The sequence below is a fragment of the Phycodurus eques genome, chromosome 13, assembly GCF_024500275.1.
Source record: "Phycodurus eques isolate BA_2022a chromosome 13, UOR_Pequ_1.1, whole genome shotgun sequence".
NCBI classification, from domain to species: Eukaryota; Metazoa; Chordata; class Actinopteri; order Syngnathiformes; family Syngnathidae; genus Phycodurus; species Phycodurus eques.
In genome coordinates, this window is record NC_084537.1 from 22,538,250 (window position 1) to 22,553,123 (window position 14,874).

The 14,874-nt window shown below is 40.0% G+C and overlaps 2 protein-coding genes across 3 annotated transcripts; both read right to left on the minus strand.

Annotated features, from left to right (window-relative positions):
* Positions 1-416: 416 nt before the first annotated feature.
* Positions 417-7,678, minus strand: cdk5 (cyclin dependent kinase 5). The gene is made up of 12 exons (XM_061693217.1): positions 7,503-7,678; positions 7,084-7,172; positions 6,925-6,992; positions 6,334-6,394; positions 6,212-6,268; positions 5,652-5,747; positions 5,508-5,582; positions 4,354-4,450; positions 3,907-3,976; positions 3,317-3,377; positions 3,162-3,242; positions 417-2,836 (listed from the first exon to the last, which is right to left on the minus strand). The coding sequence occupies exons 1-12, from the start codon at positions 7,537-7,539 to the stop codon at positions 2,750-2,752; spliced, it is 879 nt and encodes a 292-aa protein (XP_061549201.1). The 5' UTR covers positions 7,540-7,678; the 3' UTR covers positions 417-2,749.
* Positions 7,679-7,817: 139 nt separating this feature from the next.
* On the minus strand, positions 7,818-14,844 carry abcb8 (ATP-binding cassette, sub-family B (MDR/TAP), member 8). Of its 2 annotated transcripts, none has more exons than XM_061693186.1 (16): positions 14,583-14,843; positions 13,241-13,565; positions 13,011-13,166; positions 12,840-12,934; positions 12,667-12,772; positions 11,864-12,025; positions 11,193-11,278; positions 11,018-11,115; positions 10,836-10,941; positions 10,726-10,759; positions 10,513-10,649; positions 10,327-10,421; positions 10,122-10,255; positions 9,587-9,734; positions 8,291-8,541; positions 7,818-8,139 (listed from the first exon to the last, which is right to left on the minus strand). In XM_061693186.1, exons 1-16 carry the CDS (start codon positions 14,678-14,680, stop codon positions 8,056-8,058), a joined length of 2,115 nt encoding a protein of 704 aa, XP_061549170.1. In that variant the 5' UTR covers positions 14,681-14,843; the 3' UTR covers positions 7,818-8,055. The 2 variants fall into 2 exon arrangements, 1 of the variants encoding a protein (XP_061549170.1); XR_009769629.1 differs by lacking the exon at positions 7,818-8,139 and adding an exon at positions 8,738-8,827 and having other exon boundaries at positions 8,453-8,541; positions 14,583-14,844.
* Between the last annotated feature and the right edge of the window lie 30 nt (positions 14,845-14,874).

Consider the following 14,874-nt stretch of genomic DNA (forward strand, 5'->3'; position numbering starts at 1 on the left):
AAACAAAAATGTTGACTTCTTTGCCGGCAGTGCAGATGTGGCATCTGTAAAGCTGAAGAGTCTGAATAGTATTCACTACGTTTTCTTAAAAATGTACAACAAAAATCAGGACAATTCTCATACATTTACAACTGTCAAGAGCGCAACTTTATTTTTTTGTCAATTATGACAAGAATCCTTAAAATCACTCAAAGGTAAAATTGACTTTTTCTGACTTCATCTCACCTCAGACTTTTTTTTTTTTTTTTTTTTTAACTACCACATATCGCCTGAAGACCAGACGTGGCATCTGTAAAGCTGTCGTTTACAGGAGTTTAAAGAGCAAAGGGCTATATGCAATGTGAAGCATTCCAGAACATCCTTATTGACCTGAAAAAAATTCAAGATTGGGTGGAGGGGAAAAAAAAAACAAGGAAGCGTATTAACGTCCACTTTACTGAACACTCAATCTTATTGGCTTCTACCAAGAAAAGTAAATTAGAAAAAAACAAAAAGTGCAGAAAATCCACTCTTCATTTTGAAATGGAAAAACCAAAAGCTATCAAAGAATTGTACAGCTGAAACTTCACAGAAAACAATTGCAGACTTTTCATAACTTAATCCACTTCCACACGTTCAATTGTACACAGAGCCTGCGGCTGAATGCTACAGAGCACAGTAGTATGAAATCAATCCAACGTTAGAAACCAAGCTTCACATTCCAGCATTAATAAATACATGCAACCATATTTCTGCATCACTAGCTAACAAAAAGAACCGATAGCTGCTCTGAATACAACTTAGCTTTGAAGGCTTTCGCCGTAACGATCACAACGAACGATATAATCAGAGTGTAGTTGAAGAAGCGTGTTTAGAAAAGAAACAAAAAGGCTACTGGTGCAAGAAATCACATGACACTTGTCCAATTTCTGTTTAAAGCGTGTCAGAGATCAGGGGTGCGTAAAGTACGGCTCATGGGCCTTGTGGGGGCCCGCTGGAGCATTTGATCCGACCCGACATGCAATTTTAAATTAAATAAAACCTCAGTGATGGAACTGTTATAAAAAGCCCAAATAAAAACAGAACCCACTAAGACTTAATAGTTTCAGTAATAATAAACATTTGTTCAAATGTCACATTATGTTTAATCAATTTCGTAAAGCCCCCAGAGGACTTACTCACCCGCCATTACCACTAAAAGATGTATGTGTATGTATATATAAAAACAATGTATCAATATTTATGGTCCACTGTGACACTATTAGAATTGTGTTGGCCCATTTATTGAAAACCAGCTGCAATAATGTCAGTGTTCAAAACTCTTATCAACAAAAATGTTGAACAATGTTGTTTTGTTTAAAAACCAAAAAAAAAAAGTGTGCAAAGACAAATATAAAAGGTGGGACATATACAAAATCATAAATTAGCTTTTCATGCTATTATTATTGTCATACAATCGTGAAACTGGTGGCCGGACAGGAGCACGTTTTTTTTTGCTTTTATTGCTCAAGAGCGATAAAATATAGCTTTCATACTTGCTTATAGTGGGTTTTTTTTTGTGTCAAATTCTAAATGTTTTTGATGAAGTTGGGAGTGGCACGTGACTGCAGTAGCTGCCCAGAAAAAGTGACGCTAGCAGTCCAACAGTATTTATTACTTCTAAAAGCATTTATCAGTCATTAGTGGCCCACACGTTGGGAACAACTCTGAATGTATATCGCATTAAATCTGCAGTGTTAGCCGGCTCATGTCAATAATGGAGGATTGTTGCCAACATGCCTCCAGAGGGACCACGTTACATTACATAAACAGATCTTTCTTCACTCCATTTCGTCAGCACACACCGAAGGGCACAACTCAGCACTCATGAAACTTTTATAAAGCAGATATTTAGAGCACAACGAACCAATAAGGAGCGGTGCCGTGTTGTGGGTACAAGACCAAACTTATGGTTAGTTTTTTTTTTTTTTTTTTTAAATTGGGTCCTGTACAGAATATACTTGGAACTGCTAAGACAAATGCAACCGGTGTGCAATGTGTAAAGCTGCATTTTTACACAACAAGGTACCCACTTGACTCATTTTGTGATACTGCTTTTTGGAATCAGGTGAAGTATTTCCCCAAATATATATATAGATTGAATAAGACAATAATATTCATTTTACTTTAACATATACCACTACAGAGAAAAATCAGTGAAACTGAGGATTAGGATTTGTATCAGTGGTGTCTTCAATTGTTTCTGTAGCTGTATATAGGCGCCCTCCGATACTCCGAATAAGTGGCTGGTACTCTCTGCAGTTGAGTAAATAAAAGCTACTGGCCACTTTGAGGGAATAACAGTAAAAATAAGGAATAGACAATGGCCACGTTGACTTGGCCAACTCTCCCTGTCCTTTCGCCGCTGCTGTGGGGCAGCAGAGTTCTCTGCCCTAAATTGTCATGGAGACACTGTAAAGATGAGTTAGATGACGCAAGTTTTACGAGAAGTGACGTTTCATATGTGGTTTAGCATTATTTCTTTTAGAAGAGAAACTGGATGTAAAAAAAATATATATATGTAGTCTACCCAAGTTGTTTGCAGCGCTGTCGTTCTCTACCAGGAGAAAGAGTGAAGTCTGGTAGGTACTGTGTGGTAGAAAAAAGCAGCTTTGCACAAGTGGTTTCCATGGGAAGTGGCCTGCGTGGAGCTGCCTCTAATGACCTGCTAGCGTGACGGGAGGACTGGATTGATTGGCGGCTGACGATGAGCAGGGAGGTGGAGAAGGATTTAGGGTGGGCAGAAGTCGGTGAAGTAAGGATGCTGCAAAGCTTCTTCTGCGGAGATCCTCTGGACCGGGTTACACTTCAAAAGGTTCTGCGTGGGAGCACATCAAAGGTGGTCACTAGATGTTTCTTAAGGTTGTTACAATGTAGTCGCAGAACACAGACGTCCAAACCTTTTATACCGAGTGCCACATTACAGACAAATGGAGGAATAATGGGGGGGGAGGTCACTTAACCTTGTGTTTATGAAACACGCTAAAACCAAATTTAAAATGCTGTAGGTTAATATATGAGCAGTTGAATATATTTTAAGAAGAAGAAGAATAAAAAAAAAAGACACTCCAAATCTCAGGTTTGCGTTATCGGGCGGATTTTGGACCCCCCACTGTCTGTGAAGCGCAGAACTTGAACCGTACCTGGAGTAGGTCTCGACCTGTGCTACTGAGTTTGGGCACCACGTTGACCAGTGAGGTGGTGGCTGGGTACAAAGGATATGGCTGGAAAGACAGGGAGGACGTCTTCAAGGTGGTGTTCACACCGCACACGACACAGCATTTAATTAATGCACTACCTTGTAATCTGGTAGTTTGGTCATCGTCTGCCACTGTTCTTCCGTCGGCGTTCCTAACAACGTGTCGGACGGTTAAAGAAAAACGTAACAAAGGCTGGATTTACGCTGCAAATGCGGATAAAAATCCCATGTGGATCGGATATCTGCCAATGTGAGTGTAAATCTAAATCACTACACATTCAAATATTGTGTAAATCTGCTACATTAGAGGTGTGTCCATCCTTGAATAAGCAACATAATTGCACATGGCGGCCAGTAGAGTAATGAGGAAGTTACGGCCAGTTTTAAACAACGGTGGAAGAATCAGCTCAGGCCAACTAAACTGTATGTAACATTCCTTATTTGTATTATTTATGTATTGTTTACTTCTGTGTTGCCACTGCCTGCAGTTGACTCTTGTGGAGTTAGACGTATTTGGGCATCTGTTGTGTCATATTGCGTATGTGTTGCTTAAAATGTACAAGGAAGTAGTCAACAATAAAAATGGATAAAGACATTATAGTACATCAAGTTTTTTTTGGGACCTGCAGTGTAAATCCAGCTAAAGTGGTGTCATCAATACTAAATCAGCACATTGAGAAAAAAGATATCTGAAGATTCTTTTCAACTGGTCGTCCACGTCGTTCCCAGGAAATAAAGGCCTTCCGGCATTAGCGAGCTCTAAATCCAAAGACAACATATCACACAAATGATACTGAAAGAATGATACAAGTTTGTATCAAATATCATTCCTTTGCAAATGATAATGTTCACTTTTGATGGACACCGTCATGGAGGTATTCCTTTAACAATATGTTTATTGGGCTTGTTGTTTCTAATATTGCTAACCTTAGTAAGCTGCAAAGGTTTGGGAAAACCACTCAGTGCAGTGCTACACTACTACCAGTATAATTTTAAAAACATTTTACCATTCATACCAGTGTCAGTCAAAAATGAGCATCATTAATTGTTGCTACTGATGGTTAGACTGTGCTGGTGTACCTAAAAAAAGAGTCCAGTGAGTGTGTGGGTGGGTGCGCCTACATTGAGGACTATACCTGCAAATATGCAACCAGCAGACCACATGTCGATGGAGGTAGAGTAAAGTTTAGCACCAAACAGTACGTCTGGGGGTCGGTACCACAACGTCACTACCTGCATATACACACATCACACACACAACGTGATCAGTCCTGCAAATTCAAGTGAGTTCTGAGTGGACTCTCCTCTCCTACGTAGCATGCACTGGTGCAACTCCCCTCGTTTTTTCATGTCAACTGCCTGCGGTGGTGTGTAGAGCCTTTGACATTTCGCTGAGCGAGTGCAGTCAAGTGCAGCAGAGAGAGCAAAGACATTCAATCACAAAAAGCTTCCATTTGCGCTGCTGCTGAAAGGAGCACGAGTGTTTTCATTCATCAAAAATGTACAGTAAATAATAGTGAAACATGACAGAGTAATAAAATATATTTTTTTAAATGTTTGTGTGTGTGTGTGTGTGTATGGGGGTTGCCTTTTGAACACCTGTTAAAAAATAAAAATCGCCCACTAAAAATACACTCCCTAAAAATCCAGACATTTTTTCTGTTTAGTTGATCATTCTTATAATGCTTTGATGTTTATCCAACCCTCTCATAGGATTCCATTTTGACATGGAGTTTACCGTGCCTTTTCCACAAATGACTTCTTTTTAGGCTTCTGATTGGAAAAGAGAAAGAAAAGAAAAACTAAGACCCATGTTTTTGAATAAAGGGAGAAAAAAAAGGAAAAGCTTTTAAACTTTTAACATTTGATTTTAACATCTTATAATCCCTTCAGTAGAAATTCAAATGACACTGTTCTATGTATTTATATGCTGACCCCACACAGAAGAGTATTGAAAATATACTGTATGTCTACTTATTACAAATATAAGAAAAATGCCTATGTACAAAAAAAAAAAAGCCTCCCTTTTAATTGCATACCTCTAATAAACACCTGGCACTCTCTGCAGTTCAGTAAATAAATGCACCAGGCAACTAATTGAAGAAATATGGCATTCTGACACATCTGTGTGGGAAAGATTCATTAAAAACCGTACATTTTATTGACAAAAGCTATTTTATTGCAACATAAGCCATTGGACATGTGCACATTTACATCTTGTAATGATTTCAAAGGGTGGTGAGTTTAAGATTAAGCCAGTTAGCGACTAGCGTGCTGCACATTAGCTTACCTCAGCTGAGTAACACCTCACGGGAATGCCGAACGCTCGAGCAAGCCCAAAGTCAGCCAGCTTTAACTCCCCATTCTATAAACACAAACACGACTGAAACACATGTACCATATTATACATATGAATAATTCCAGGTCAACTCACTCTGTTGATGAGGAGATTCTGTGGCTTTAGATCTCTGTGAAGAACATTGCGACTGTGACAGAAAGCAAGTCCTTTCAACAGCTGGAACATGAACGACTGCAAAGAAGAAGAAAGGCATTGACACACACACACACACACACACTGACACTGATTTACATTCCATGGCTCGAGTGACACAATCGCATAAAGAGAAACAAAAAAAACGCTTCAGATCGTTAGCAGAACTCAGAGGTGTGTCGATCATTAAATAAGCAAAATATCTGCCAGCGGCAGCCAGCGGAGTAATGTGGAGGCCAACTAAATGCTATGTAAAGTTGAATATTTCTATGGTTTAACTATTATTGTTTACTTCCATGTTGTGACTGCTTACTGTTGGTGCTTGTGTAGTTATTTATGTGCAATTTGGGCATCTGCGCACATAATTTGTTTCAGGTGTTCCTTCAGTGCAAACACAGCCATATCAGATACTTTATGCGGTTTTTGAAATGTACAGAGACTAAAATCTAAATTGGGCACTTGACCATCCAGGGTAAAACCAATCCATAAATCTGATTTCTCACCTTCACTGTTTCAGGGTCTAAATCTCCATTGCAGCTGTCAAAGTACTTCTTCAAATCCTGTTGTAAAAAAGGTTTATATTAGCTCAAGTGTTTACAAGTGGTCAGATTTGAGTTTCTCTCACCTGGTCACAATATTCAAAGACCAACGTTAGCTTTTTGTCACTGTGCAACACGTCGTGTAGCCTGCAGAGGACAAAATTATCCTTAAAAACCATGAAATTGCAATTTGTGTTCAAATTGCGTGTGCATGCTGAAGAGCTGACAGAGAACTGAAATGCTGTAGAATAAATTTAAATGTGGGAAATGCAGAATGTGAACCTAAATAATTTCAAAAGCTGAATTATAGGATATAAGTACATTTTGGGGGAGATGGTTTAAAATGTCTCCCTTAATTTGGGAATTTTCTCATTGAAAACGTGGAATTGTCCCCTACCCAAAAAAGAAAAGGAGACGTTTTGGTTAGGAAGTTAAAGAGCAATTTTAAATGGCTGTGAATTTGAAGTTTGTTTCTTTTTTTGTGTGAAAAATTTGCCCTTTTTTTGTGTGAAAAAATAAAGCAGGACTTGGGGTAATTTTAGTGATTGCGGCATTGTGACTTTGAGGTGATTATTTAATATTTCTCCATTAATTTGAATGGTGCTCTTGGGCATTGACACAATTCTGGTTCTCAATGACCCTCGTGCCCCGTATAATAATAATCTAAATGCACTGACCTGACTATGTTTTTATGCTTGAGCTCCTTCAGCAGGCAGATTTCTCTCAGGGCAGAGCTTGGCACGCCCTGCAGTGGGTGGAATGAAAGTGGTTAGCATCGCCGTGCTAGCTACTAGTTATGCACCGATAGATACAGACGTTTTAATTCAAACACAAACCTCGTCGTCGTCGTCCAAACGGACTCGTTTCAGGGCCACTATTTCGTGGGTTTCTCTGTTTTTAGCCTTGAATACGGTCCCGTATGTGCCTGTGTGGAATTAGTTTGACAAAATAAATCGTCATATTTAGCTGACATTGAATGGCACCGCTGAGCTATTAGCATGCTAGCTAGTTAGATAATCTCCCCGAAGATGACAAGAGTTACACAGAGACATATGTACTATCCATATATTATTCACAAACACATTACATGAATCTCCCCAATTGGCTATAAATGACTAAATCTGGAATTACAGCAAGAAAACGACATCAAAATGAAGCTACCGTCAGCTAACCGATAAACTACATCGATGCTACAATAAGCAAATGAGCGTTAGCTGATCTTGACGTGGAAAGAGATATAATTCAAAAAATATACCCTCGCCGATTTTTTCGAGTTTTTCATATTTCTGCATGGTTGCCCTGTTTTAGCCAGCTGATAAGTAGCCAGCGGAACAACCCAGTGACCAAGTCCCGAATTTAGTGGGGGGGTTATGTTATGTTTGCTAGCGTTAGCTTCACGCTAGCAACACTTGCTGCAGTGTACAATCGAGATTGTTGGCCCCCTATATACCAAACTATGTATTACAACAACATTTTTAGTTGATTTAATACGATTAAAAACACAATATATAAGAAGTATTTCAATATTTTAAGAGATTAATTTTCCAAAAATAAAAACATACACTCACAATATGATTTAAACATTTTTATTCACAACAGCCATGTACAGTATCTTAGCTTTGAGATAAACTATTTTTAAAAATCTTAAGGACATCGTAGTAGTGTTTTTTTTTCTTGTTTTTTTTTTTATTATTATTCACAGTCTGGTCTAGCTGTTCCACTTAAATTAAGAACAATTTGTCCCATCATAATTTATCTGTCTGATCTAACGTAAAATTAACATCTACAGTAAACAAACTGAGCGTGGTTCATTTCTGCCCCTCAGCTCTTTGTCTTCTGATCAGGTCGGAATAAAGGCCGCCTCGGCCCAGCAGTTCAGTGTGAGTTCCAGCCTTTTAAAAAAAAAAAAAAAAAAAAAAAAAGGTTTTGACTAATTAGTCAGACACTTTAAACAGCTGCATAATTAACTGAACAACAATTACTTGACTTCAGACAATTTTTTCACCAATCAATGCAATTCTGTGAACGTTTCGCCCAACTCACTTCTACGATGCGCCCGTTGCTCATGACGCAGATGAGGTCGGCAGCTTGGATGGTGCTCAGGCGGTGGGCGATGATGAGCACCGTGCGGCCCCGAGTGGCCCGGTCCAGAGCCTCTTGCACCACACGCTCCGACTCGGCATCCAAGGCGCTGGTGGCCTCGTCCAACACCAGGATGCTCGGATTCTTGATGAGGGCTCGGGCGATGGCGACGCGCTGTTTCTGCCCTCCCGATAACGTCACCCCTCGCTCGCCTGCGATTTAAAGAAAACATACAGTATTATGGAAAAATATTTGTTTTAATGGCTTGTACACAAACAATTCAGCCTCTGGAGTGCCTCGCCATCCATCAAGTGTGAAATTCAACAACCAACTACATATTTGATCTGCCTCTTCCTGACAATGTGTCTGTAAGCGAGTTGTTATTTATATAATAACCACCTCCCTCACCATGTTTCACCCACAGCATGACCAGTTAGGCTGTGAAGATTCAGAGCCACCTTCAAGCAGCAGCTACAGTCCTGCCCCAGACTACCCTGTCTGAAACAATATGATGCAGAGGCATTATCATACAGAAACGCCCACATTACCCACTGGTGAGACGTCCCTGCTATCAAGTCAAATCCCAAAAGGTAAGCAGAGCTGCATTGATTTTTAGTGGCGAACAGATTAATGATACCAAACAGTGTTAGCTTCTAAAACCGGCACATACAGCACTTGATTCCTTGGTGAAGTTGTGGATGCGGTGGTTGTGGGGGGGTTCTTTGTGTTTGGTGATGTGTCCATGCATCACATATATACTGTGTAGTCATGTATGAAGTTCTGCTGCCCTCCACGAGTCAAAATGCTTTTACTGTCTTCATCGCCCCACAGGCTGGCTCTGTTTCCGCAAGTAGATGCCACTTAAGTCGCAAAGCTCAGCCTCTACCTCAGGTCGTCACGGTAACAAAAGCCAGACTCGCAATTGACCCAGCAGCATATGTGATGGGGAACAAAGTCACATACACTACATGAGACACGGCCAGCCCATATGAAAGGATTAATTTCAGAGAAACAAAATACAGGGTGTGGAAATGTTTTAGAATTTTTTATCCTTAGGGCATTTTGATGAAAGAATGTCACAGACATGTAATTAGGACACAGGGGGATGGTTTTGAATAGTGCCCTGCAGCTGGGTGTACAAACTGACACTACAGTATGTTGATTATTCCAAGGGTCTAATCAGGGAAGAAAACAAAATGTCAACAAAATAATAATAATAATTTGTACACGAGCGGACAAGTTATTAAGGTCTTGTACCGAGCACAGTGTTGTAGCCGTCTGGGAAACTTGTAATGAAGCGGTGAGCGTTGGCTTGCTTGGCAGCCTCAAAGACCTCGGCCTCGGTGGCCTCGGGCTTCCCGAAGCGGATGTTCTCCATGATGGACGCTCCAAACAAAACGGGCTCCTGTGGAGGAGAACACGACACAGTCGAAATGAGTCTAATTATGTGAGGTCATTGTAATAATTTGTTGTTATTTCCTCATATAGTGGCCATCTACAAAAACAAACGTGTTTTTAAAATATTTTTGTCCAACACCTCACTAAAGTGGAGTATACACATATCGATAACCGAGCATAACTTAAACTCCAGCCTAACTTTTCCTCTCTGTCGATCAAAGTCAGCAAAGGCCCACTATTTTCTCCTGAGGAGTAAAAAAGAGGCATCTATTTGAAGTGAGGCATTTATTTATTCAATAATTAATTTTGGCATAAATTACAGCAAAGGTCCCTATGAGAGGAAAGACAGCATACAGTATTTTTTCAACAAAATTTGAAGATGATTTTCTTTTACTTGATTGATAAATCCAATAACTTGTCCCCTGAGCCAACAGAGATCAAGGGTTCGAATGTCGAGTCCGTCCAACATTACTACGCCGCTCGTCGGGTCGTAGAAACGCTCCAATAAGGACGCTACTGTGGACTTTCCTAAAATAAATAAAACAATACATTAGGCACATTTTTGTACGGTTCATAGCCATTGTTCATTGAGAAGTTACCTCCTCCAGATTCCCCGACAATGGCAATTGTTTTGCTAGGTGGAAGCGTTAGGTTGAACCTCTCCAAAATTTGATGGCCAGGTCTTGTCGGATAGCTACAAATATAAACCATGAGAGAGCAATAAAGACACCGAATGGTATGTTCTTATGTTTCAGTTCCCCAAATGTCTTGATGAATGTTCCGACCTGAATGAAATGTTGAGAAAATCAACTCTTCCTGTCAGAGAATGATACGGGATACGTCCCCCGCCAGAAAGAGGGATGGAAGGCTTCAACGACAAATATTCAAAAACACGAGCGCCGGCGCTTGTTCCTCTCACCATCTGCGGAGAATATATGGAAGCAATGAGTGTAGACCAAAGCCAGAAATCTACTTGCATTTTACTAGAATTCACTTACTTGTCCAAAAAGGATAGATATGCTGGCTAAGGACCTAGCAATAATAAATTAAAACATGTTAAAATGTCTATTATTTAGGGCATATTCATCTGATGAGATGTGTCTTTTACCTCTGCACTGTCTGTGAAGCAACCAAGAAAGACATGAGGTCTCCGGGTGACATTTCATTGCTCGAAATTAGAGTTCCTCCTGCGAAAATAGTTCCGAGAACAATGCCTGCAACGACACGTTAAAAAAAAAAATGTTACAAAGGCATAACGCATTGCTTATTGGTTAAATTGAACAGACTCACAGTTTAGGGCAATGTTTGAAAGTCCTTGGAAAACAGCTATTCCGGTCCCGAGATTTTCATTCATTTCACAAGATTTTTCAACTTCGTATGCATAAAACCTGGGGGAAACGTGGTGGAATTGGAAAGATGTTATCTTAACATTTGGAGTAAATCAAATCTAACGCTGTTCACTTACTGTAGCTCCCGTTCTTCCATGGCAAAGGCCTTCACTGTCCGTACATTACCGAGAGCCTCATCCGCCACTCCGGTTGCTTTGGCAACCTTCAAGGAAACACACAATAGTTAATAGTTACAATTCATTTCTCAACTGATTTAGATTAGAGACATAGAACTATGGCTGGATTTACAATACAGGTCCAAATGCATGATTCTGATATTAAACATTTAGTTGGTCTGTGGTGATTTTTTTTTCCATTGATTTAAATCTCACACCTCTCGTGTAGCATATTAAGACCATATTGAATTGTTTGCTTTCGCGGACATTTAGAGTTACAGTACGAGTTTTTTAATGTTTATATGTGTTATTTGGGCAGATACGGTCGTGTATATGTTACCGATTGGTGTATTTAGCTGATATCAAGTTGGCATTGACAGTGTTTCTCCGAGCTGTGCGTTTACGCTGAACTTGGCAGATATCAGAAATGTATCAGATTTTTATCTACATTTAAAAGACCTCTGAAAAGATCCGACCAATTCCGTGCATTTTTCTTCTTTTATTTTTTTTATTTACATCGCCCTGACGCAAATCAGAATTGTGCCATTTGAGAGCAAAAAAAATTAAATCGTGTCACTTGAACACAGTGTTAATCCAGCCGGTCTAAATTGCAAAAACAAGCTTCGCCTTACCTGTTCTTGAGCTAAACGAGAAAGTCTGCGGAGGAATGTGCCGATGAAAGCCCCTGCTCCGACAAGACAGGGAAGCACCACCACGGTCAAGCCTGTGAGTTTTGGGGAGATGACGTAAAGCGACACAAAGCACCCCACTGTCTGTGTGATACTCCGCAGACCCTGAAAGCATCAGTAAAATCAACAAATGAGACTTGTCAGCATGATTTTAACCACTTCAAATACTGCAATTCCTAAAATAATGGCCTCCGCTCTAACAAACACCATGCCCCAATTAAATGGCAGTTGCGTCATCCAATTGAATAAATGAACCACATGCTGGCCTCACACCAGGCGTGGCATCTGTAAAGCTGATGTTTGTTGCAGACGTTAAAGAGGGCAGGAAAGAAAGCTAGCGATCAGCTGGATAAAGTTATTAGCTGTACGCCATACATTTGTAGATCATCATAAACATACAAAAATAAATTAACTATCGCATTTTAAAACAAAATAAGTGTAAAATGAAGTAAAACTACTCCACGATTTGAAGGCACCTGACAGATGCATAATGGCGATGGAACGGGAAGGTTTTAGCAGAGCGATACTGTCACCTAATATTGTTTTATAGGTATGAAACCTTTTTTCTCATAGGTATTATAATTGTGTTTCAATTGTTCCAGCTCCCTCGAGACCCTAATGAAGACAAGTGCTATAGAAAATGAATGGATGTGTAAATAACGGCCCGGAACCATAGGCTGCTGGTACTTTCTGCAGTTGAGTAAATAGAGCCCTGGCCACTATATGAGGAAAGACAAACGATATACCTGAGAGATGACCAACTTAAAGGAAGACTTGAACTCCTGAATGTCAGCAGTCAAGCGATTCACCAGTTGTCCGGTTTTGTTAGCGTCAAAGAAAGCCACGTCTTGCCTGAGAGACAAAAATTACATCAATGACGGGACGTGGTTTAAGTAAGTAGGCAGTTCGAAATAAATACCTGAGAAGGGATGCAAAAAGGGTTTTCCTCATGTCTGCCGCCACTCTTTCTCCCACCCTCGACAGCAGGATGATGTAGCCGCTTGTCAGCAAGCCCTGTTGTACATTTCCAATTGTTAAAGCGATTACAGCAGTGTCATCAACTGGCCCTTTGTTTAGAATGTTTACGTACTTGGATGGCATACAGTCCCAGCAATTTAAAAGCAGGACCCCTTATCTCACGGACATAATTTCCGGTGTGTTCCCTCAGGTAGCGTGCTACGATGTTCACTAGCTCCCCCAGCATCAGCGGGATTTGAATGTTTAAAATGGCCGCACCAAACGCAAGCTGAAACGAAAACGATACATTAAGTTGATTATAACGCCATACATGTTTCATTATATTTACGTGCACTGTCTTACCATGACGGCACACGTGAGCGCAAACAGCTGAGGCTTCACGAACTCCCACAGGATGTGCCATTTGAACGTTGGACTTTTGATCAAAGATTCCACTGGGATGTTGTTGTTCACGTCGGCCTCGCAGTACGCCGTGTAGCAGAACAGTCGCCCGGAGACTGTAAGCGCTGCCGGCGTAAGGATAAACCTCAGTGTCACGCCAGAGCGTCTGGACACTCGTGTGGCTGACTGTCGCACGGCTCTCTGAGCGATGCTCCACAAGCGACTGGCGACATTCCCATGTTGCTGCGAGGCGTTTAATCCACTGGTCCCTGATGAGGAATATAATCTGGATACGAAATGAAATGATTAAATTTCTAAAGAAGTATAAGGGATAGACGAATATCCATCCATTTTCTGTAAGGCAACTGTCCTCATTAGGACCACAGGCGATATGAAGCCTATCCCAGCTGACTTTGGGTAAGAAGCGGGGTACAATCTGGAGTAGTCACTAGTCAGTCACAGGGCACATATAGACAATCAACCATTTACTGTAACATTCACACCTATAGACAACAACCCTAACGTGTATGCTTTTGGACTGTAAGAGGAAGCCGGGCCACCCAGAGAAAACCCAACCAAGCAAGGGGAGAGCATGTAAATTCCACATAGGAGAGCCTGAGCTGAGACCTCGCAACAGTGAGGTAGATGGGCTAACCAGTAGGTCACCGTGCTGCCCAGAAAAATATCCTGACTAAAATTAATTGCCAATATATAGACATTTTTTTCTATATTCTTACACATATTAATGGACAGTATGAGCAAGATCAAATTTGACAGCACCCCAACTCTAGACTATATTAAGCAGTGTATCGAATTTTTTTTTTTTTGGGGTGTAAAATGAATACAATAATGATTGTACTATGAAGTAACTCACAGAAGATACAAATTCTTCAGTAATTATTATTCTATGCGTAGTTAATAAACTACAACTAACTTAAGTCTTTCAGATATTTTCTGGAATATTTTGTATTATTAATATTGGCAAACTTTTACATTTTGGTCCTGATGGGTAATCATTTCACTGAAATAGTTAAAAAGTTAAATGTAATATTGAAAATGTTAGATTGGCTGATTCTTTAATTCACTTTTTTCCTCAATTATTGGATTATAAAAATTCACAATTGCACCTTACCCTTTAAGCATATAATAATTATAAATAATAACATAGACTTAATCTAGAGGTTTAAATTATCGCTAAAAGCAAAATGCATACGAGTCTGTTATCGATTGAGCAAAACTGGTTCAGGGGGCAACAAGCACAAACTGTCATTAGCTAAACATGCAAGCGGGTCACATTACCAACCGTGAATATTTCCATAAACCAGACGTTTTTTTGCATTGCAGATGTAACGACAGCAACCGCGCCGGTGCGGAAAAGCGTAATCTACAACAATACCACATTTTAAAGCCTTTATGTATATATAGAAAAAGATAAGATTGTTATGCTGGGACTATAAATGCGCCGCCATATTGAAATCACCCAGAATGCACTTCTAAAGGAAAGCAGGAATATTATTTTTTTTTAAAAATGTTTTATGTTATGTTTTTATTTTGAATGATCGTATGAGTAGTAAATTAGCTATTAACACTGCAAT